Source organism: Ranitomeya imitator, chromosome 4, assembly GCF_032444005.1.
Source record: "Ranitomeya imitator isolate aRanImi1 chromosome 4, aRanImi1.pri, whole genome shotgun sequence".
NCBI classification, from domain to species: domain Eukaryota; kingdom Metazoa; phylum Chordata; class Amphibia; order Anura; family Dendrobatidae; genus Ranitomeya; species Ranitomeya imitator.
This window is the reverse complement of record NC_091285.1, coordinates 330,946,948-330,971,879: the sequence shown is the minus strand read 5'-3', so window position 1 is coordinate 330,971,879 and position 24,932 is coordinate 330,946,948. Positions and strand designations below refer to the sequence as shown.

At 43.1% G+C, this 24,932-nt stretch overlaps 1 protein-coding gene across 2 annotated transcripts in view; it reads right to left on the bottom strand.

Annotated features, from left to right (window-relative positions):
• HDAC10 (histone deacetylase 10) overlaps positions 1–24,932 on the bottom strand; it is a 146,749-nt gene that overhangs the window by 33,069 nt on the left and 88,748 nt on the right. Inside the window, exons 15-19 of one of the 2 annotated variants that reach the window (XM_069764929.1) lie at positions 24,652–24,724; positions 19,997–20,082; positions 9,545–9,601; positions 8,216–8,309; positions 2,618–2,809 (exon numbers count right to left, since the gene is read on the bottom strand). In XM_069764929.1, coding sequence (XP_069621030.1) covers positions 2,618–2,809; positions 8,216–8,309; positions 9,545–9,601; positions 19,997–20,082; positions 24,652–24,724 — 502 coding nt within the window. The remainder of the gene's footprint in view (positions 1–2,617; positions 2,810–8,215; positions 8,310–9,544; positions 9,602–19,996; positions 20,083–24,651; positions 24,725–24,932) is intronic. The other variant, XM_069764930.1, reaches the window with a different exon arrangement.

Sequence of the window (24,932 nt, the reverse complement as noted above, 5' to 3'; positions counted from 1 at the left end):
GCTGCATCCTGCTTAGTGTGCATTTGTCATCAGACAGGGTTTTGGGAAGGCCGTATCTCATGGTATGTATTTTTACATCAGGGGCTCTGCAAATGCAACGTGACGCCTGCAGACCAATCCATCTAAGTCTGCATTCCAAATGGCGCTCCTTCCCTTCCGAGCTCTGCCATGCATCCAAACAGTGGTTCCCCCCCACATATGGGGTATCAGCGTACTCAGGACAAATTGGACAACAACTTTTGGGGTCCAATTTATTCTGTTACCCTTGTAAAAATACAAAGCTGGGGGCTAAAAAATCATTTTTGTGAAAAAAAAAAAGAATTTTTATTTTCACGGCTCTGCGTTATAAACTGTAGTGAAACACTTAGGGGTTCAAAGTTCTCACAACACATCTAGATAAGTTCCTTGGGAGGTCTAGTTTCTAATATGGGGTCACTTGTGGGGGGTTTGTACTGTTTGGGTACATCAGGGGCTCTGCAAATGCAACGTGACTCCTGCAGACCAATCCATCTAAGTCTGCATTCCAAATGGCGCTCCTTCCCTTCCGAGCTCTGCCATGCGCCCAAACAGTGGTTCCCCCCCACATATTGGGTATCAGCGTACTCAGGACAAATTGGACAACAACTTTTGGGGTCCAATTTATTCTGTTACCCTTGTGAAAATACAAAACTGGGGGCTAAAAAATAATTTTTGCGAAAAAAAAAAAAATTATTTTAACGGCTCTGCGTTATAAACTGTAGTGAAACACTTGGGGGTTCAAAGCTCTCAAAACACATCTAGATAAGTTCCTTAGGGGGCCTAGTTTCCAAAATGGTGTCACTTGTGGGGGGTTTTAATGTTTAGGCACATCAGGGGCTCTCCAAACCAACATGGCGTCCCATCTTAATTCCAGTCAATTTTGCATTGAAAAGTCAAATGGCGCTCCTTCCCTTCCGAGCTCTGCTATGCGCCCAAAAAGTGGTTTACCCCCACATATGGGGTATCGTCGCACTCAGGACAAATTGCACAACAACTTTTGTGGTCTAATTTCTTCTCTTACCCTTGGGAAAATAAAAAATTGGTGGCGAAAAGATCATTTTTGTGAAAAAATATGATTTTTTATTTTTACGGCTCTGCATTATAAACTTCTGTGAAGCACTTGTTGGGTCAAAGTGCTCACCACACCTCTAGATAAGTTCCTTAAGGGGTCTACTTTCCAAAATGGTGTCACTTGTGGGGATTTCAATGTCTAGGCACATCAGGGGCTCTCCAAACGCAACATGGCATCCCATCTCAATTCCAGTCAATTTTGCATTGAAAAGTAAAATGGCGCTCCTTCCCTTCCGAGCTCTGCCATACACCCAAACAATGGTTTACACCCATATATGGGGTATCAGCGTACTCAGGACAAATTGGACAACAATTTTTGAGGTACAATTTCTTCTCTTACTCTTGGGAAAATAAAAAATTGGGGGCGAAAAGATCATTTTTGTGAAAAAATATGATTTTTTATTTTTACGGCTCTGCATTATAAACTTCTGAGAAGCAATTGGTCGGTCAAATTGGTCACCACACATCTAGATAAGTTCCTTAGGGTGTCTACTTTCCAAAATGGTGTCACTTGTGGGGGGTTTCAATGTTTAGGCACATGAGGGGCTCTCCAAACGCAACATGGCGTCCCATCTCAATTCCTGTCAATTTTGCATTGAAAAGTCAAATGGCGCTCCTTTCCTTCCGAGCTCTGCCATGCGCCCAAACAGTGGTTTACCCCCACATATGGGGTATCAGCGTACTCAGTACAGATTGTACAACAACGTTTGGCATCCATTTTATCCTGTTACCCTTGGTAAAATAAAACAAATTGGAGCTGAAATAAATTTTGTGTGAAAAAAAGTTAAATATTCATTTTTATTTAAACATTCCAAAAATTCCTGTGAAACCCCTGAAGGGTTAATAAACTTCTTGAATGTGGTTTTGAGCACCTTGAGGGGTGCAGTTTTTAGAATAGTGTCACACTTGGGTATTTTCTATCATATAGACCCCTCAAAATGACTTCAAATGAGATGTGGTCCCTAAAAAAAAATGGTGTTGTAAAAATGAGAAATTGCTGGTCAACTTTTAACCCTTATAACTCCCTAACAAAAAAAAATTTTGGTTCCAAAATTATGCTGATGTAAAGTAGACATGTGGGAAATGTTACTTATTAAGTATTTTGCGTGACATATCTCTGTGATTTAAGGGCATAAAAATTTAAAGTTGGAAAATTGCGAAATTTTCAAAATTTTCGCCAAATTTCCGTTTTTTTCACAAATAAACGCAAGTTATATCGAATAAATGTTACCACTAAAATGAAGTACAATATGTCACGAGAAAACAATGTCAGAATCGCCAAGATCCGTTGAAGCGTTCCAGAGTTATAACCTCATAAAGGGACAGTGGTCAGAATTGTAAAAATTGGCCCAGTCATTAACGTGCAAACCACCCTCGGGGCTTAAGGGGTTAAGAAAGTGATGATCAAAATAGTTAGCCTGATGGCCACTTACTATTTGATCAGGGAAAGATTTTAATGTAACCAGCACGACAATGAGGACCAATGATGCAGGTTATGAGCTGCTGAAGTATTCTAGTCTAATCTTACCGATACAACAGCGAGGACAGCACCATCAGCGAGCGCCTGCAGCAGACTGCCAAGCAGGGCAATATCCTTGATACCAATACTCCTGTTGCTTCCAACAGCTAATATAACCAGGTCTGGCTGGTAGGAATAAGCCAGGGGAAGTAGAAATCGGAACAGTGCATAGAAAAAGCTGCTCCCTTCATGTGGACTCAGCTGGAAGAAAACAAGAACAATACTTTACTTCTTATGCATTTTCTCGGTTGGACATTTTTCGCAATAGGTTTTTACTGTATACTGTACTTAATATTCATTGTACAAATTGGAACAACCCATTAAAAACTGTATAAAATATTATACATATCATACACAATGAAATTCAACCTCAAAAAACATTTTCACTCGATGAAAACCTTTGTTCAATTATTTGTGAACACGAAGGCTGCAGAAAAACATTTGCAATGAAGTACAGCCTGGATTGTCATGTCAATACTCATGACCCAGAGAATGAAAACCTGAGAGACCCTGTAAGGAGTTGTATCATATAATCAACCCTTTTAAAAGTGTGTGTGTGTGTGTGTGTGTTATAATCAACCCCTTTAAAAGTGTGTGTTATGTTACACACATTTTATATACACACATACACATTAAATATATACAGTGGGTGAAATAAGTATTGAACATGTCACCAATACGCCTGCTGTATGGAGAAACTAGTCATGTGCATTGCTTAAATGTGATTTTGGCCATTCTTCCACACAAACACTCTTCTGATCCTGAAGGTTCTGTGGACTCCTTCTTTGAACTCTGAGCTTTAGTTCCTGCCATAAATTTTCTATTGGATTCAGGTCATGTGATTGGCTGGGTCGTTCTAGCAGCTTTATTTTCTTTCTCTAAAACCAATTGAGAGTTTGGCTGTGTCTTTGGAATCATTTTCTTGCTGAAATGTCCACCATCCTTTCATCTTCATCATCATGGTACTGTAGATGGCAGCAGATTTTTTATCAAGAATGTCTCTTTACATTTGTCCATTCATCCTTTCGTCAATCATATGAAGTGACCACTCTGCCTCTTGAAGAGAGTGTGGCACTTAAGGATCTCTCAGACAGGTGTATAGAGTCTGTGGCGAGGTCCACTTTTGAGGCAGCAGTTTTTGCCCTTTGTCCAGCCTTTTCTGCTACTTTCCAAGGAAGTAAGGGCATGGGCTAGGCATTTGCGACAAACTTTGTTGGCTGGTTCCCAGGGTCTGGGATTACCAGAGAACGCTGATCTAAGTATCTCTGTTCAGCTGCCTTGGATGCGGCAGAGTGCTCTGCAAAGGCGGCATGTAATTGTGTCACAATTCACTGCATGCTTTGGCTCAAGGTATGTAGGGCAGACTTCGCTTCAAAGAAATCTTTGAGGGGTCTTATTTATTTGGGACCAGGTTAGACAACATAATTTCAAATGCAACAGGCGGTAGAAGCACGCTGCTTCCTCGGTCCAGAGCCAGCCTTCCCTCTTGGAGGCATGGGGTCTTGCAAGAACTTCCCTTATGCCAGTTTCCTGCACAGAACGAGTTGAGTCAGCAGGTTAGACTGAAGGCCTCCCAAGAGCATTACCTTTACAGCGCCACCCCCAGACACCCCCCCTCTTCCCTTCCCTTCCCTGGTGGGTGGCCGCCTCTCCCTTTTTCAGGTGGCATAGATGAGGGCAGTCAGCAATCTTTGAGTCAGGGATGTCATCTCTTTGGGTTACAGAATAGAGAACACTGCTCTATCTAACGATCATCTATTTTGCTCTCGCCCTACTGGGTGGGACTCCCAAATTAAGAGCCAGTTTTGACTCGTGATTGTAACTGTCCCCACTTCAGAGCGCTTTAGGGGGTTAGATTCAAACTTATTCATTATCCCCAAAAAATCAGGGTTGATGCGGCCTATTTTAGATTTAAGGCACATGAACAGATGGGTTCGGCTTTGTCACTTCAGGATTCAATCGCTCGAGTAAGTGGTCGCAACCATGGAAACCGGGGAGTTTCTTTTTTAGTAGATATTTGAGATGCTTATATGTATGTGCCAATTTTTCCAGCCCATCAGCGATTTTTTTGCATTGTGGCCAATCACTTCCACGATCGCTCTTCATATCCTGGAGTGATTTGATTGTATTGTCAACAGGACAGAGTTTGTTTCAGTTCCAACACAGCTATTACGCTTCTGGGACTGGCGCTCAACACCGGTTCAGTCATCAGTATTTCTTCAGGAGGAGAAGAAATCTCTTCAGTGTTCCATCAGGACTTTAAGACTACTGGACACACATTCCCTTCATTTCAAATGAAGCCCCTTGGGACAGATCAATACAGTCTCTGGATCGGCCTGTCAATGTCCCCCTTTGCTGTTGCGAGTCTCTCAAGTGGTGGTTGACATCACCCATTAACTCGGGGTGGCTCTTTTCAGCCTATTAAGTGGCAGGTGCTCAGTACGGATGCCAGCCCTATCTGGCTGAGGAACAATTTCCTGTCACTTGACAGTCCATGGGGTTTTGAGCAGGCACGTGTGCCATCAATGTGCTGAGCTTAGAGCTATCCGTCTGACTCTTTCACATTGGCAGTACCTACTCCAGGGGTTGCCGATCAGAGTTCAATCAGACAATGCTACTGCTGAGGCCTATATCAATCGCCAAGGAGGCACACGAAACCCATCAGCTATGGCGGAAGGCGCAGTGATACTGGAGTGGGCAGAAGGCAAGGTTCCTCTAATCTCTGCAGTTAATATACCAATTGGAGACAACAGACTTTTTATGTTGCCAGTAGCTACCTGCAGGAGTGTGAGCTCTTCACCCAGAAGTGTTCAGGCAGATCTGTCAGTGGTGGGGTACGTTGGATGTAGATCTATTGGCATCCAGCCTGAATCACAAGGTGACAAAATGTGACAAAAGGTCCCAGGACCCCTGGTAATCTATAGTCCCAGTTCACTTTGTCTTACCTATTTTCACCTCTACCACTTCTTCCCAGACTTCTCAAGAAGATCAAGAAAGAGGTTATTTAGTCATTCTCATAGCTCCATACTGAACCTGGTATTTGGACGTGAGCAATTTGCGGGTGCTCAATTTGACGACGTGGCTTTTGAAGCCACGATATTGAAGACAGCAGGTCTGTCTGCATCAGTCGTCCAGACTATGACTAGAGCTCAGAAGCCATCTTCATTGCGAATCTACCATCGTACATGGAGGGCTTATGTTCGCTGGTAGTCAACTAGTCAAGGAAGTGAGTCCAGCTTCAATCCGTACAATCAAATCCTTTGTTTCATGATTAAAATAGATATGGCAACACTACAATATGCCTGGGCGTACAAGGAGGTGAAACTGGATGCGTTTTTAACAACTACTGAGTTCCTAAACTCTGTCTGATGGGGTGAGAGCCAGAAAAGTGAAGCAATCAGTTGATTGGTTCGTTATTTAGCATCTGTGAAGGTCTGGCTCTGAATCCATCACCAGGCAGGCAGTGCATCTGGGCAATTGGGAAACAATCTTGTAAGTGATTATATACAGTGCAGTTTAAAAATGCAATTTAATGTAATTTAATGTCGCCCGGTTTCCCCTCCTTGCACCCCTTTTCCCCAACCATGCCTATGCCTAGGTATATTGTAGTTTTGCCATATCTATTTTAATCATTAAATAATGGATTTTATTTTATGGATTGAAGCTGGACTCACTTCCTTCACAAGCAATACCAACGTCTGGCAGAGACAAAACTTCGGGCTTTACCACAACAGGCACTTAGATGGCTTTCATCATGGGTGAGCTGAATTATTTCGCTGCCAGAGTCAACTAGTACTTCACCTACAGATTTTTTCCTTGCCAATGCGGCTCTCCTTCTTACCGTCCGGATTGTCAGCATGGCTGGAGCTTCACGCCCCTCAAGAGTAAGATGTCCTCACTGGCTATTCTGCAGAGGGATTTAGCATCTATACCCCAGGTTGTAACTAATTTTTACAGGGTGCACACTTTTGCCTCGGCAGATGCAAGGCTTGGTAGGAAGGTACTGCAGGTGGCAGTAGCCAACACTTTCACTTAAGTCCGGGCAGAAGACCAGGCGGTAATGGTATGAGGTTTAATACTATCTCACCCTAGGGACAGCTTTAGGGTGAACCATGGTTCTGTGTCCCCCAATGAACGAGAAAATCTGCTACTCGTATTCTTCATTGGGGGACACAGCTCCCTCCCATGATTGCCTGGTTGGGCGTACAGTTATGTTTCTTCTTGCTTTAATTCTTTTCTCCTCCTATTACTCTCTCACAAAACTAAGGAGGCCTTCTCCAGCAGGCGAGGTATAGTCTGCTGGGGAGGAGCCAATTTTATTTAATTGCAAAAAGTGTCAGCCTCCAGGTGGTAGCAGACTATCACACGGTTCTGTGTCTCCCAAGGAAGACTACGAGAAACACATTTTACAGTGAGAAAAATATTTATATGATCTCAAAATAGTAATCTAAAATGGCCACTAGATGGCATCCAAATGCAAAGGAACACAAAATGCTCAGTAGCCCATGCAAAACCCTTCGGGGCCACGGACACACATCCATACTATGTGATGTGATTGACTATTGGTATTATTTGATGTTTATTATTGTGTCACTGGACCCTATACATACTATGCATTTGGGCGCCATCTAGTGGCCATCTTAGATTACTATTTTGAGATCATATGAATGGATTCTTTCCCCTGTGGATTATTACTAGGTATCAGCCATCTACGTCACTATTGTGTATACATTTTTTTGTCTGCTGCCCAAGTACTTACAACATTTATGTGTCTACCGTGTTGTCACATTTTTTGTGCCCTCACCAATTGACCTGCTACTATTTCTTTTTTTTATTCTTTAATGTATTGTTGCCTATTTACAATTACTTTTTTGACTTACACAGTAAAATCTCATTGTTCTTTAAATAGGCCTCCACATTGTTTCTGTATTCACTTTGGGGTTCATATACTCCATTTTTTGTATTCATGTTCCCCGTACTGCCTTTTGGGATTATGTTCCCTACTTCTTGTACTTTTTAATTCTAGAGGAAGGCTGTAGTAAGGAGGAGAACCGGTCATACCTATTTATTAGAATACACAATCTGGTGTAAAATAATAATTAGTTAGAGCAAACCTGTTACCATGAAAATACAGTCCAATCTGCAGGCACCATGTTATAGAGCAGGGGGCGTTGAGTACATGGATATATAGCTTAGGGATAAAACACTCGGTACAATTGTGTGTTATTCATTTAAGCCCCTGCTCTTCCTGGGATTTAGGGCCCAGTGGGCTGTCCTATCAGTGACTGACAGCTATCTCTGTACACACTTATGCAAATAAAGCTGTCAGTCACTGATAGGACCTCCCACCGGACCAATAATCCCAGAAAGTGCAGCGGTTTAAATGAATAAGGCACAGGTTATACTGAATCTTTTTTCACAAAATTATTTATCAATCTGCTCAGCTACCCTAATCTATATATAAAATGGTGCCTGCAAATTGGCCAGCATTTTTATGGTGACAGGTTCCCTTTAAAAACAAAGGCAAAATGGCCAACCCCTTTAAGTAACATTCTGAAAATGCTCAAGCACTGGTGATAAGTACCACTGCTCGTTTGCCTCTTGTACCTCACTTACTTCCTTCCACTGGAGGAACGTTTGATATGGTGAGCGAGTCTTCTTAGGCATTTTGTCTCCAGAAATTGTTAGGCACAGAGTTTTCCTGCAAGATGTGAAGTCATTTAGCAAATTTCATTCAGCTTACCTGCATTCCTAAGCCTTACTTGTTAACATTGATCGATAACATTTCATTATTAACCCCTTCACGCTGCAGCCAATTTCCATTTTTGGCGTTTTCGTTTTTTCCTCCCTTTCTTCCCAGAGCTATAACTCTTATTTTTCCGTCAACATAGACATACGAGGGCTTGTTTTTTGTGGGGCGAGTTGCACTTTTGAATGACGTCATTCATTTTACCACATACTGTACTCGAAAAAGGGAAAAAAAATTCCAAGCAGGGTGAAATTGTGAAAAAAAAAACAATTCTGACATTATTTTTTGGGAACTGTTTTTACAATGCAGTAGGATTCTCTTCACCAATACGTTTACGGCAATACCAAATATGTCCTTTTTTATTATTTTACTAGTAATAAAAAAAATCAGAAGTCTGGAAAAAAAATTGGGGGGATTCTGTCGCCATTTTCCTAGACCTGTACCATTTTTACTTTTCGCTGCTGGAGCTGTGTGATGGCTGTTTTTTATGCGGGGTGAGACATCGTTTTTATTAGTACTATTTTGGGATAGATTTGCATTTTTAATCGTTTGTTACATCATTTTTTGTAGAATTGCAACAACCAAAAAAAACGTAATTTTGGCGCTCTTGAATTTTTTCTGTTTATGTTGCTTATCGATCGGATTAATTTGTCTTATATTTTGATAGATAGGACCTTTCTGAACTCGCTGATACCATATATCTGTATTTTTTTTTTAATATCTTTACTTTCAAAGAAAAAGGGGGGGGGGTTGATTTGAATTTTTATTTATTTTTCATATTTTTTAAAACTTTTTTTTTTCTTTTACCAGTTGGTGAGCCGTGATCACGTCACTGATGAGCGGAGTCAGTTACTTACGCGCACGTCGATGCACAGTCAGGGATTGCCGCCGGCATTTAACAAGTTAATAATCCACTGGCAATTGTTAGGAGCAGGTCCTGGCTATAATACACAACATCACCTGCCTGGTATTGGGCAGGCTCTCTGTGTGAGCCTGCTCCATACACCCACTTCTGACATGTGCCATACATATAAGGCGGATATCGTGAAAGGGTTACGCAGTTTTTAGATCATGTGTATCAATTAATCAGTTTTTACATAGGTAAAAAAATACCGTACGTATAACAATAACATATGTTTATTACATAACAAAAGGAAAAGCTTAATGACTCTTTCAAGACTACTCACCCATCATTTGATATTTCAGGTTTTATCTCCACATCCCCAATAAGGACACAAAATACCCTGTACATAATAAGAAATAAACAATACAAATAAATCATTGATCTAGTTCTACCCTCCTTCCTACAGAGCCTAAATTCCTTATTTGCATCCAAAGAGTAACTATCCGTTTTATTTTTATTTCATAAATCAATAGTACACATGAAAATAGGAAACTTTGTAATGCGTCTTATCAGAGAAATCAGCTTCTTTCTCATCCTGGACTGATCAGTCATTCTAAAAATTCTCAATTCTGGGGTAAAATCAGTATTCTGTGAAGACATAATTACATACATTATTGAGCTAGCACATAGAATTCTACTAGTAGTAACTGCTATGTAGAAAGGAAGAGGCGAGAGGGTAAGAGGAGCTAGAATCAGAGCTCCTTCCTCCTTCTCACTCCCTACTGCATACAATAGACTCTCATCAGTAATAACAGTCATCTCCTAGCTCACTAATGGGAACGTCTGCCTTCTCTGAATGATCAGTCCAGGAGGAGAAAGAAGCAGATTTATCTGATAAATTACTGAGTTGCTTATTTTCATATATACTATGGGTTTATTAAATAAAAATTAGATCGATGAATACTCTTTAACCCCTTCCGATGTTGGGCGTAATAATACGCCCACGTCGGACTCCCTCCCTTTGATGCGGGCTCTGGCGATGAGACCACATTTTTTCCAGCACATGTCAGCTGTTTTGAACAGCTGACATGTGCCTCTAACACCCGCAGGTGGAATCGCTATCCACCCGTGGCTGTTAAATGCCGCTGTCAATCTCTGACAGCGACATTTAACTCGTGCTTCCGGCAAGCACGCCAAAAATCCCACCCATCGGTGACCCCGTCACATGATCACGGGTCACCGATGGGTTGGCATGACAATCAGAGGTCTCCAGCAGACATCTATGGTTGTCACTGCTGGATTGCTATGAGCGTTGCCCGATGGTCGGCGCTCATAGCAAGTGAGCATTTCAGCTACATACAGGCGATCTGATCATCGCCTCTATGTAGCAGAGAAGATCGGACAAGTGCAGCTTCTAGTCTCCCAGAGAGACTATTGAAGCATGCCAAGAGTAACAAAAAAAAAATGTTTTTTAACCCCTTTTCGTTTTTGTTTTTCGCTCCCCTCCTTCCCAGAGCCATTACTTTTTTATTTTTCCGTCAATATGGCCATGTGAGGGCTTATTTTTTGCGGGACGAGTTGTACTTTTGAACGATTCCATTGGTTTTACCATGTCGTGTAACAGAAATAGGAAAAAAATTCCAAGTGCGATGAAACTGCAAAAAAAAGTGCAATCTCACGCTTTTTTGTTTGGCTTTTTTGCTAGGTTCACTAAATGCTAAAACTGACCTGCCATTATGATTCTAAGGTCATTACGAGTTCATAGACACCAAACATGTCTAGGTTCTCTTTTATCTAAGTGTTAAAAAAAAATTCCAAAGTTTGCTAGAAAAAAAAAAAAACTAAATTGCGCAAGTTTCCGATAACGGTAGCATCTCTAATTTTCGTGATCTGGGGTCGGGTGAAGGCTTAATTTTTGTGTGCCGAGCTGACATTTTTAATGATACCATTTTGATGCAGATACATTCTTTTGATCACCCGTTATTGCGTTTTAATGCAATGTTGCGGCAACCAAAAAAACGTAATTTTGGCGTTTTGATTTTTTTCTCGCTACGCCATTTAGCGATCAGGTAATCCTTTGTTTTTATTGATAGATCGGGCGATTCTGAACGCGGCGATACCAAATATGTGCAGGTTTGATTTTTTTTAATTGTTTTATTTTGATTGGGGCGAAATGGGGGTGATTTGAACTTTTATATATTTTTTTTCATATTTTTAAACACTTCTTTTTTTATTTTGGCATGCTTCAATAGCCTCCATAGGAGGCTAGAAGCATGCACAACTTGATCGATTCTACTACATAGAGGTGAAGCACAGATCACCTCTATGTGGCAGACATGCAGGGTTGCTTTGAACGCCGACCACAAGGTGGCGCTCAAGGCAATCGGCCATCAACAACCATAGAGGTCTCAAGGAGACCTCTGGTTGTTATGGCAATGCACCGATGACCCCCGCTCATGTGACGGGGGTCAGCGGTGCGAGCACTTGCGGCCGAGAGCGCTAGTTAAATGCCGCTGTCAGCGTTTGACAGCGGCATTTAACTAGTTAATGGGCACGGGCAGATCGCGATTCCGCCCGCGCTCATTGCGCGCACATGTCAGCTGTACAAAACAGCTGACATGTCGCGGCTTTGAGGTGGGCTCACCGCCGGAGCCCACCTCAAAGCGGAGGTTCTGCCAGCTGACGGAATAGTACGTCAGCTGGCAGAAAGGGGTTAAAATATTTAATAAAAAAAATATAAAAGTTCAAATCACCCTTTTCGCCCCATTCAAAATAAAACAATAAAAAAATCAAACATACACATATTTGGTATTGCCGCATTCACAATCACCCGATATATCAATATAAAATAAGAATTAACTTGATCGCATAACAGCATAACGAGAAAAAAGTAAACGCCAGAAATACGTTTTTTGGGGTCGCCGCTACATTGCAATAAAATGCAATAATGGGTGATTAAAAGATCGTATCTGCACCAAAATGGTATCAATAAAAACGTCAGCTTGGCATGCAAAGAATAAGCCCTTATCCAGCCCCAAATCATAAACAATTGAAACGCTAAAGGTCTCGGAAAATGGTGCCATTTTTTATTTTAGCAAAGTTTGGATTTTTTTCACCACTTAAAAAAGAACCTAGACATGTTTGGTGTCTATGAACTCGCAATGACCTGGAGAATCATAATAGCAGGTCAGGTTTAGCATTTAGTGAACATGGTAAAAAACAAAACTGTGGGATTGCACTTTTTTTGCAATTACACAGCACTTGGAATTTTTTCCCGTTTTCCAGTACATAATATGTTAAAATCAATTGTGTCCTTCAAAAGTACAACTTGTCCCGCAAAAATATCGATTTTCGTGTTACTCACCGTAAAATCCTTTTCTCCGAGTCGCTCATTGGGGGACACAGGACTATGGGTGTATGCTACTGCCGCCAGGAGGCTGACACTAAGGCTTCTTTCACACTTCCGTCAGTACGGGGCCGTCACGAAGCGTCGGCGCAACGTACCAACGGAAGTGTTTGCTTTCACACTTCCGTCTGCGTTGCCGAGCAGGAAAGATCGTGAGAGCGGTATTTCCTGCTGGGCATGCGCAGTCTGAAACACTGGATGCGACGTACAGAAAAACGCTCCCTTAAACGTTTTTCTGTGACGACGGGCCACCAAAACCCAACGCATCCAGTGCATGACGGACGCGACGTGTGGCTATACGTCGCGATCCGTCGGCAATACAAGTCTATGGGAAAATGCAGGATCCTGCAAATGTTTTTGCAGGATTCTGCATTTTCAAAAATCGACGGATTGTGACATACGCAGAAAGACGGAAGTGTGAAAGAGGCCTAAGTAGACAAAAAAAAATTATCCTCTCCTCCGCAGTATACACCCTGACACTGACCCAGACAGATCCAGTTTGGTGCAAAAGCAGTAGGAGAGAAAAAAAAAAACAGCATTAATGCAAGAACAACATGTCTAGAATAACTCAACTGACAGAAAAAACAATAAAAAAAAATCCAAGAGACTAACAGGGTGGGAGCTGTGTCCCACAATGAGCGACTCGGAGAAAAGGATTTTACAGTGAGAAACACAAAAATCCATATTTCTCCTTTGTCTTATTGGGGGACACAGGACTGTGGGATGTCCCAAAGCAGTCCCAGGGTGGGAAGAAGACTCAACGGAATAAACCCCTAGGCACTTACCGCCTATAGGTGCGCTACCGCAGCCTGAAGAATCCTTCTTCCCAGACTTGCATCAGCAGAGGCCTTAGTATGGATATTATAATGCTTGGAAAAGGTGTGCAGACTGGACCAAGTCGCCGCCTTGCAAACCTGTTCTGCCGATGCCTTGTGCCGAAGCGCCCAGGAAGCCCCTACCGCTCGAGTGAAGTGTGCCCTGATCCCAGCCGGGGCGGCCATGCCCTTGATGCTGTAGGCCTCCTGAATAGTGGATCGTATCCATCTGGCTAAGGTCGATCTTGAGGCTGCGAGTCCCTTCCTATGACCCACCGGAAGAATGAACAACACATCCGTCTGTCGAAAAGATGCAGTTCAAGAAACGTATCTTCTCAGAGTTCTCACTAGGTCCAGCGTATGGAGAGCTTTTTCCACACGGTGCGTTGGTGCCGGACAAAAAGAAGGTAAGACAATGTCCTCGTTGATGTGAAATAAGGAAACTACCTTTGGCAAAAAGGTGCTGGCCTGAGCACCACCTTACCCTAATGGAACTGTAAAAACGGAGCCTGATAGAAGGCCGCCAGTTCTGATACCCGCCTAATGGAGGTTATAGCTACCAAGAACAGAACCGTCCAAGAAAGGTACGTTAAAGAGACGTCTTGGAGAGGCTCAAACGGCGCTTCCTGTAGAGCACTTAAGACCAAATTAAGATTTCAAGCTTCCAGTGGGGCTCTGTAAGGAGGTACCATGTGACAGACTCCCTGCAAGGAAGTTTTTACTTGCAAATTGATAGCGATCTTGCGCTGAAAAAGAACCGACAAGGCTGATATTTGCCTTCTAAGAGCACTTGGTGCGAGTCCTGAATCCAGACCAGCTTGGAGAAATGCTAAAATGTTAGGAATGGAGAACTGTAGAGGAGGAAGACCTCGCTTCCTGCACCGTGAGAGGAAAACTTTCCAGGTGTGATGATAAATACGCGTCGAGACGGACTTCCGGGCGTTAATCATAGTAGAGCCAACTTTTTGGGAAAACCCGGCCTGGGTTAGAATCCAAGATTCAATGGCCAAACCGTCAAACATAGGGCCTCTAAGTTCTGGTGAAATATCGGGCCCTGCGATAGAAGATCTGGTCGCACTGGAAGCCGCCAAGGAATTTCGGCAAACAGCTGTACTAGGTCTGCGTACCATGACCACCGAGGCCAATCTGGAGCGACTAGGATTGCTGGGACTCCCTCTGCCTTGACCTTCCTGACTACGTTTGGGAGCAGCGCCAGAGGGGGAAACAGATATGGGAGACGAAATTGGTTCCAAGATAGGACTAATGCATCTACGGCGATTGCTCGTGGATCTCGATACCGCGTGACGAACCTGGGCACTTTGGCATTCAACCCAGAGGCCATCAGATCCACGTCCGGGGTTCCCCAGTGCTGGCATATCTGTCCACAAATGTTGGGATGAAGAGACTATTCCCCGGATGCAAGACCCTGTCGGCTGAGAAAATCCGCCGCCCAGTTTTCCTTGTCCGGAATGTGAACTGCCGAGATCACCGAGTGGTTTTTCTCGGCCCAGCGGAGGACTTGTTTTACCTCGTGCATGGCTACCCTGCTGCGGGTGCCCCCCTGATGATTTATGTATGCCACAGCCGTGGCATTGTCCGATTGAATTCGGACAGGACGGCCAGCCAGAAAGTGATGAAAGTGCTGCAGGGCCAGCCAAATCGCCCTTATCTCCAACAGATTGATCGGGAAAGATGACTCCCTTGAGGACCAGCGTCCTTGGGCTGTGTGTTGGCAAAACTGCCGTCTGTTGTGACTACCAGCCAATGGGCTGGGGGAAAAGACTTCCCCTGCTGCAGAGAGGAACTCATTGTCCACCATATTAGAGATTGTCTGACCTGGGGAAACAGACGACACTTGAGATTAAGCGAAAATGGGTTCTTGTCCCAGGCTGCCAAAAGCGCATGTTGGAGCGGATGAAGATGGAGTTGCACGAATGGCACTGCTTCTATAGCAGCCAGCCATCCTTCCTAAGACTCATGCAAAACCGGATTGTGTGGGGGCCCGGCTGCCGAAGAACTTTCACTTTCTGCCGGAGGCTCAGAACCTTGTCCTGGGGAAGGACGGTCAAACCTTGAGAGGTGTCGAAGACCATCCCTAGAAAAGAGATTTTCCGAGATGGTACTAGGGATGACTTTTTCAGATTCACGATCCACCCTAGGCAGGACAGAGTATCCAGAGTGATGCTGACATTTTCCTCGCATTCCCAAAAAGTTGATCCCTTGACCAGAAGGTCGTCTAAATATGGCAGGATGACTATGCCCGAGAATGCAGGATGGACACAACTGTTGCCATTACCTTTGTGAACACCCTGGAAGCGGAGGCGAGCCCGAAAGGCAAAGCTGTGAATTGGAAGTGCAGTTCACCAATGGAAAAATGTAAAGATCTTTGATGTGAAGGAAATATGGGGACATGAAGATAGGCATCTTGAATATCTATGGAAGCTAGGAATTCTCCCTTTTCCATAGCTGCAATGACTGAGCGGAGAGACTCCATTCGGAAGTGACGAATGCTGACAAACTTGTTTAAACATTTTAGGTCCAGAATGGGTCTTACAGCCCCATCCTTTTAGGGAACTATGAACAGGTTGGAATAGAACCCCTGAAACCTTTCTTCCCTCGGAACCGGAGCAATGACCCCGTTGAGCTGAAGAGTTTCGACAACCTTGGACAATGCTTGTAAACAGGATTTTTAACTGGGAAGACGGGACGGAAAGTATCGGCTTGGAGGAAGAGTGACAAACTCTATCTTGTACCCTGAGGATACAGTTCTCTTACCCATCTGTCGTGAACGACAGTAAGCCAGGACTGATGAAACAGGAGCAGGCGACCGCCTACTCTGTTGAAAATTACCTGAGAATGCCTCCAGTCATTTGGCCGAAAACAGATGGTACCTAGATCCCCTTGATCTTGGTAGTTGGGATCGCATTCTTGCCAATGGGTTGGCTCTATATGAGACCTGATGATCTCTGTCTTGGTTAGATCGACCTGGAGCGACTGAGCTTGACGCTGTGGTCCACCTAGCGTTACGAAAGGACTTAAACCGTGCCTGAAATTGGCGACGAAATGGCTGTTTAATCTTTTGTTGTTGAAGGAAATTTAATCTTGCTGTTGAAGGAAATTGCTCTTTTCTCCTGTTGTATCAGATATAAGCTGATCCAATTTTGCGCCAAATAGTCGGCCACTCTGACAAGGAAGAGTTGTAAGGGATTTCTTTGAAGTAGAGTCCGCCCGCCAAGTCCTCAACCATAGAGCTCTTCTGATAGAAATTGCATTTGCGGCTGCCAAGGATGCATTGATCAGGTAGCTTCTGGCCAGAGCTATCTGATTTGACATCTCCGTCACCTCTTCTGGTAAATCCCCATCCTGAAGAGCCTTAATCACAGATTCTGACCAAGATATCATGGCTTTGGCTACCCAGGTCGCCGCAAATAACGGCGTGAGGGCTGAGCCTGAGGCCTCAAACCCAGAACGAGCTAGGCTTTCTATGAGCTGATCAGTCGGATCTCTAAGGGTATGTGCACACGTCAGGATTTCTTGCAGAAATTTTCCTGACAAAAACTGGACATTTCTGCCAGAAATCCGCATGCGTTTTTTTCACGTTTTTTGACGCGTTTTTGATGTATTTTTGACGCATTTTTTCCCAAATGCATAGAATTGCGGGAAAAACGCAGAAAATCCGCAAAAATAATGAACATGCTCATTTTTTTACCGCGATGCATCCATGTGCACAAAACATGCAGAATGCATTCTAAATAATAGAATGCATAATATATGCATTTTTAATGAGTTTTTATAGCGTTTTTAGCGCGAAAAAAAACGCAAAAAAACCTGAATGTGTGCACATGGCCTAATAGAGGAGCCATTGGGCAGAAATAACAGCGTGTTAGAGGCTAAACGGGACATGGGGGGGATCCACCGAAGGGGATTCTGCCCACTTTTTACATAGCTCAGGTGCGAAAGGGTATCTTGCACCTAGAGCCTTCTGACCTGAAAAACATCTGTCCGGTCGCTCCATGTGGCGTTGGACTAAATCCTCAAACTCAGGATGAGTAGAAAACACCTAATGAGGTTGCTTGAATTTCTTAAAAGACACCTTATGACCCGAAGTCAAGGTGGCTATGATTTTCTAGGAAAATCCGAGAAAAATATCATTTGCATAATAATTTGGAACACAGTGTAAAACCGTATGAGTCTAAAGGTACCTTCACACTGAACGATATCGCTAGCGATCCGTGACGTTGCAGCGTCCTGGCTAGCGATATCGTTGAGTTTGACACGCAGCAGCGATCAGGATCCTGCTGTGCCATCGTTGGTCGGAGCAGAAAGTCCAGAACTTTATTTCGTCGCTGGACCTCCCGCAGACATCGCTGAATCGGCGTGTGTGACGCCGATTCAGCGATGTCTTCACTGGTAACCAGGGTAAACATCGGGTTACTTAGCGCAGGGCCGCGCTTAGTAACCCGATGTTTACCCTGGTTACCAGTGTAAATGTAAAAAAAACCAAACACTACATACTTACATTCCGGTGTCTGTCGCGTCCCTCGGCGTTCTGCTTCCCTGCACTGTCAGCGCCGGCCAGCCGTAAAGCAGAGCACAGCGGTGACGTCATCGCTGTGCTTTACGGCCAGCTGGCGCTCACAGTCAGTGCAGGAAAGCACAGCGTCGGGGGACAGACACCGGAATGTAAGTATGTAGTGTTTGTTTTTTTTTACATTTACACTGGTTACCAGGGTAAACATCGGGTTACTAAGCGCGGCCCTGCACTTAGTAACCCGATGTTTACCCTGGTTACCAGGGGACTTCGGCATCGTTGGTCGCTGGAGAGCTGTCTGTGTGACAGCTCTCCAGCGACCAAACAGCGACGCTGCAGCGATCAGCATCGTTGTCTTGATCGCTGCAGCGTCGCTAAATGTGACAGTACCTTTAGTCTTTCTAGACATGATGACTCTGCTGCTATAATCTGCACCCTCAGATAAGCTGCTGGATCAAAATAGTGCCGCTGTCAGGCTGGGAGGAGTAGCACTTACCCCAGTCCTGTGTCCCCGTGCATCCCGTGGAGCCGGTTACCGAAACATGCTCCAGGGCTATCCCCCTTAAGTGCAAATCCACCTTAGAGGGTGGATGCGCCCGAAAGGGGGAGGAGTTTCCGGCCTAATCTCATCCAGGGAGAAGGGTCGTTCCCGGAAGTTGACGTGGCCGACAGGGGCAGGACTTCCGCCCGCGGCCTTAGACGCCGGGAACTACAGTAACCGGCCTGCAACAGGCCGAAGCGAGGCCTAAACCCAAAAGGAAACGTGGCCGAAAGAGGCGGGACTTCCTCCCGCGGCCTTGGACGCCGGGGACGAAAAATAAGCAGCGCACGCTGAGGAAGGAGATACCCGGAAAACAGCGCCGGGATCTCTCTGCAGTATGGCACCGCTGCACCAGCCAAAATGAGCCGCGCGACAGAGCAGGAACCCCCCAGCCTCCCAACAAATCCTAAGGTCAGAGAGATGTTATATATATATAAATAAATAAATATATATATATATATATATATATATATATATATATATATATATATATATATATATGAGACGGTGCAGGCACCCAAACTCCGTCAGCCCTTCAGGGGGTGAGGAGAGGGACCGTCTGCCTCTTTTAATCACCACTGTCAGCGCATTGGTGATGAAGTGGAGGCTGCATGGACAGACCATATATTCCTGTACAACCTAGGGTTTCCTTACCTTAGGGTGGTCATGGATTTGTCCGGCAAAAGGTCCCACGTGGCGGGAGAGGATATGTGGAGTTGACACTCCACGTACTCGCCCGTTGTTGGTTTGGGGAGATCGGACCCCTTCAAAAAGGTCCGTCGCCACTGTCTCATCTTCATAAATAAAAGGAAAAAAAAAAGATCTGGGAAAACCCAGAGATGTGCCTCCTACGGACACTAAGCATAAACTGGATCTGTCTGGGTCAGTGTCAGGGTGTATACTGCGGAGGAGGAGCCAATTTTTTTTTTGTCTACTTAGTGTCAGCCTCCTGGCGGCAGTAGCATACACCCACAGTCCTGTGTCTCCCAATGAGGCGAAGGAGAAAACAACCCTCACATGGCCCATGGCTATTTCGACCGAAAAATAGAAAAGTCATGGCTCTGGGGAAAAAGGGGAGCAAAAATCGAAAATGCAAAATGACCTGGGGGTTAAAAGGGTTGTCCACTACCCAGACAACCCTTTTCATTTGCCATATTCCCCCTTATTACAGAAAAAACAGCCTTCACTCAGCTCTGATGTCGCCACCATTCCAACTCTCCCACGGCTCATATGAAATAACATTATGGGAGATGTCCAGCACTAAGACAAGTACATTAGAAATACTCTACTTAAGAAGCTATAGGATAGTTCATCATTATCAGCTCAGTGGAGGACTCCCCATTGATCAGCTGACTGATGGAGCTATGGCCCCCCAGAAATAGAAAGGAGGACAGGTACTAATTTTTAAGTACCGTAAATGATGTATGATCATATGACAGAAGCCAACAAATATATGGCTGCCATTGAAAGTCATAATTCAGCCATCTGAAATGTACAATTACCTCTTGGAGCCCAAATGTAAAGCTTGCTGTATTGCAGCTGCAGCAGAAAGAGATGCATGTGGACATACAGTAATGCAATTCTTTGTCTATGAAATTAAACAGCACAAATATTAAATAAGCATTTATTAACATATATGGTTCAAATTATTTCACTGCAGAGTTAAATAAAACCTTTTATTGTGTAAATGAAAATATTAACCCCTTGAGAATGCTGCCTTGTTTCATTATACTGCTTTTATTTTATTTATTTTATTTTTTTTTACTTCTGATCACTGTCCAAGAGCCATAAATTTATTTTTTCCAGCAACTTAGGGAGGCATGTGTTTAGGCTGGAGGAATTGTGGTTATGAAAGTGACCATACATTTTTACCAAAAATCTTTTTGGTGGCATTGAAAAAAAAATAAAAGACAGCATAACTGCCATTTTTTTGTTTTGTAAAAAAGCTGACATGTTAACTTTGTTCTACAGGTCAGTACTGTTATTGTCTAATCAAATTTATTACAAATTTAATAAAAAAATATATATATATATGAGAGGAGGCTAACACTGTCGCCATATTCTGACAGCCCTAGCTTTTTTTTTTTTTTTTAGGCAAATGAATCATACGATGGTTTGTCCTTGAGAAGTACATGCTGTAGATTATACATTGGAGTGCCGTTGAACCACTTCAGGCTACATATTACATTCTTATCTCTTTATGGGATAAATAGTATGATATTTTGTTCATTTGGATTGTTACAGATTTTTGTTTTTTTATATACATTTCAGGAAAAGGGCGATGATATACAGCTCTGGCAAAAATGAAGAAACCACTGCAAAATGTTCAGTTGGTTTGATTTTTCTCTTTATAGGTGTACTAGCTGAAGAGCCCGGCGTTGCCTGGGCATAGTAAATATCTGTGGTTAGTTATAGCACCTCACTTCTCTTATTTTCCCATAACGCCTCTCATTTTCCCAATCACATCTCTCATTTTCTCCCTCACACCTCTCATTTTCTCCCTCACTCCTCTCATTCCCCCCTAACACTTGTCATTTCGACCTCACATCTGTCATTTTCCGATCACTCCACTATTTTCCCTCACTCCTCTCATTTTGCACTCACACCTTTTCATTTTCACCTCACACCTCTCATTTTCACCTCAGTATATACATGTTTGTCATCTCCCTTATATATAGTATACACCTGTATGTCATCTCCTGTATATAGTATATACCTGTATGTCATCTCCCCTGTATATAGTATATACCTGCTGTGTGTCATCTCCCCTGTATATAGTATATACCTGTATGTCATCTGCTCCTGTATATAGTATATACCTGTGTGTCATCTCCTCCTGTACATAGTATATACCTGTATGCCATCTCCCCTGTATATAGTATATACATGCTGTGTGTCATCTCCCCTGTTTATAGTATATACCTGTATGTCATCTGCTCCTGTATATAGTATATACCTGTGTGTCATCTCCTCCTGTACATAGTATATACCTGTATGTCATCTCCTGTATATAGTATATACCTGTATGTCATCTCCCCTGTATATAGTATATACCTGCTGTGTGTCATCTCCTCCTATATATAGTATATACCTGTATGTCATCTGCTCCTGTATATAGTATATACCTGTGTGTCATCTCCTCCTGTACATAGTATATACCTGTATGCCATCTTCTATATATAGCATATACCTGTATGTCATCTCCTCCTGTATATAGTATATACCTGTAGGTCATCTGCTCCTGTATATAGTATATACCTGTGTGTCATCTCCTCCTGTATATAGTATATACCTGTATGTCATCTCCTCCTGTATATAGTATGTACCTGTATGTCATCTCCTCCTCTATATAGTATATACCTGTGTGTCATCTCTCCTGTGTATAGTATATATCTGTGTGTCATCTCCCCTGTATATAGTATATACCTGTATGCCATCTTCTATATATAGCATATACCTGTATGTCATCTCCTCCTGTATATAGTATATACCTGTAGGTCATCTGCTCCTGTATATAGTATATACCTGTGTGTCATCTCCTCCTGTATATAGTATATACCTGTATGTCATCTTCTCCTGTATATAGTATGTACCTGTATGTCATCTCCTCCTCTATATAGTATATACCTGTGTGTCATCTCTCCTGTGTATAGTATATACCTGTGTGTCATCTCCTCCTGTATTAGACCTCGTTCACACGTTATTTGCTCAGTATTTTTACCTCAGTATTTGTAAGCTAAATTGGCAGCCTGATAAATCCCCAGCCAACAGGAAGCCCTCCCCCTGGCAGTATATATTAGCTCACACATACACATAATAGACAGGTCATGTGACTGACAGCTGCCGTATTTCCTATATGGTACATTTGTTGCTCTTGTAGTTTGTCTGCTTATTAATCAGATTTTTATTTTTGAAGGATAATACCAGACTTGTGTGTGTTTTAGGGCGAGTTTCGTTTGTCAAGTTGTGTGTGTTGAGTTGCGTGTGGCGACATGCATGTAGCGACTTTTGTGAGATGAGTTTTGTGTGGCAACATGCGTGTAGCAACTTTTTGTGTCGGGTTGCATGTGACAGGTTAATGTAGCAAGTTGTGTGCAGCAAGTTTTGCGCATGGCGAGTTTTGTGCGTTGCGAGTTTTATGTGTGGTGCCTTTAGCGTATGTGCAAGTTTTGGGTGAGGCAACTTTTGCATGTGTTGCAACTTTTGTGCATGTGGCAATTTTTCCGAGTGTGCAAGTTTTGCGTGTGGCGAGTTTTCCATGAGGTGAGTTTTGCACATGTGGCGAGTTTTGCGTGAGCCTAGTTTTTGCATGTGGCGAGTTTTGCACGTGGCGAGTTTTGAGCGGCGACTTTTGTGTTTTGACTTTTATGTGGCGAGGTTGGTGTATGTGTGGTGAAATGTGTGCTGAGGGTAATATGTGTTCAAGCACGTGGTAGTGTGTGGCGCATTTTGTGTGTGTGTTCATATTACCGTGTGTGTTGAGTATCCCATGTCGGGGCCCCACCTTAGCAACTGTACGGTATATACTCTTTGGCGCCATCGCTCTCATTCTTTAAGTCCCCCTTGTTCACATCTGGCAGCTGTCAATTTGCCTCCAACACTTTTCCTTTCGCTTTTCCCCATTATGTAGATAGGGGCAAAATTGTTTGGTGAATTGGAAAGCGTGGGGTTAAAATTTCACCTCACAACATAGCCTATGACGCTCTCAGGGTCCAGACGTGTGACTGTGCAAAATTTTGTGGCTGTAGCTGCGACGCCTCCAACACTTTTCCTTTCACTTTTTCTCCATTATGTAGATAGGGGCAAAATTGTTTAGCGAATTGGAAAGCGTGGGGTTAAAATTTCACCTCACAACATAGCCTATGATGCTCTCAGGGTCCAGACATGTGACTGTGCAAAATTTTGTGACTGTAGCTGCGACGCCTCCAACACTTTTCCCTTCACTTTTTCCCCATTATGTAGATAGGGGCAAAATTGTTTGGTGAATTGGAACGCGCGGGGTTAAAATTTCACCTCACAACATAGCCTATGACGCTCTCGGGGTCCAGACGTGTGACTGTGCAAAATTTTGTGGCTCTAGCTGCGACGGTGCAGATGCCAATCCCAGACATACACACATACACACACACACACATTCAGCTTTATATATTAGATTTTTTGAGTAAAATGTTCTTTTATTCAATAAATGTCTGACAACATGTCTCTGAATTTCCAAGCAATACATTTTGCAATTTTTTTTCTGAAAAGGAGAAATGGTCAAAATTTTAAAAATACCAGTGCTTTCAGACCTCAAATAATGGAAAGAAAACAAGTTCATAATCATTTAGAAACAACAATACTAATGTTGTAACTCAGGAAGAGTTCGGAAATCAATATTTTGTGGAATAACCATGATTTTTAATCACAGCTTTCATGCGTCTTGGCATGCTTTCCACCAGTTTTTCACACAAAAATGTAAGCAGTTCTTCTTTGTTTGATGGCTTGTGACTATCCATCATCCTCTTGATTACATTCCAGAGGTTTTCAATGGGGTTCAGGTCTGGAGATTGGGCTGCCTATGACAAGGTTTTTTTGTGGTGGTCTCTTAATTTTTGCCAGAGCTGTATATCTATATTCACATATACACAGTGGCATGTAAAAGTTTGGGGCCCTCTGGTATACGCACAGATAATTATATACACTATACATAAAACAGTTACGATTTGTAATTTCCCTTTATTAGTCCCCTAGGGGATTGGAACCGGAGCTGGATTACAATGCACTACTATACTCTAGCATTACAGCCTATTGTAAAACTAACAATCTCTCATGAAATAGAGCGCCATTCGGGGCTTCACTGGAGTACAAGAAAGCCAATAACATAACATGGGCTGTCAGTAAGCCCCTGGCCCCATCAGCGGGGGAGTACAATACAATACAGTTTATACATCAAGTGCACACATCTGCCGTACATGTAGGGAAGATGCTGACGTTCTCACACAAGCTATCAAGGTAACCCAAAGTCCCTGTGCACACCATAACAGACATTAGGTGGGCATTTTTGAAACCTAGAATCACTTACACCAATGCCTTTCTTCTAATATTAACATGTTATAACACTATATTAGAGCAATGTTTCTTTAACTGTTGAACCCTATGACATTTACTAGAAACTCACCTTTCTGTTCACAAGCTTTTCTACAGCGGGTAACAGTTTAGAGTTTAATACGTTTTCATTCAATTCATCTTGACTGAAAGCACAGACAATAAAAATAAACAAATTAGAAAAAACATAAGTGAAATCAGGAAGAAAATGTAAACAGAATAAAAAAGAAGCAGAGAAAACAAAATACAGAACAGGACGGTCACCATGCGGGCTCCCATTCATGGGCACGAGGCTTGGGTGTCATTCAGATGGCTGTTCTGCCTGTAAGAGTTCTGTGTATTTCACGGAGAGAA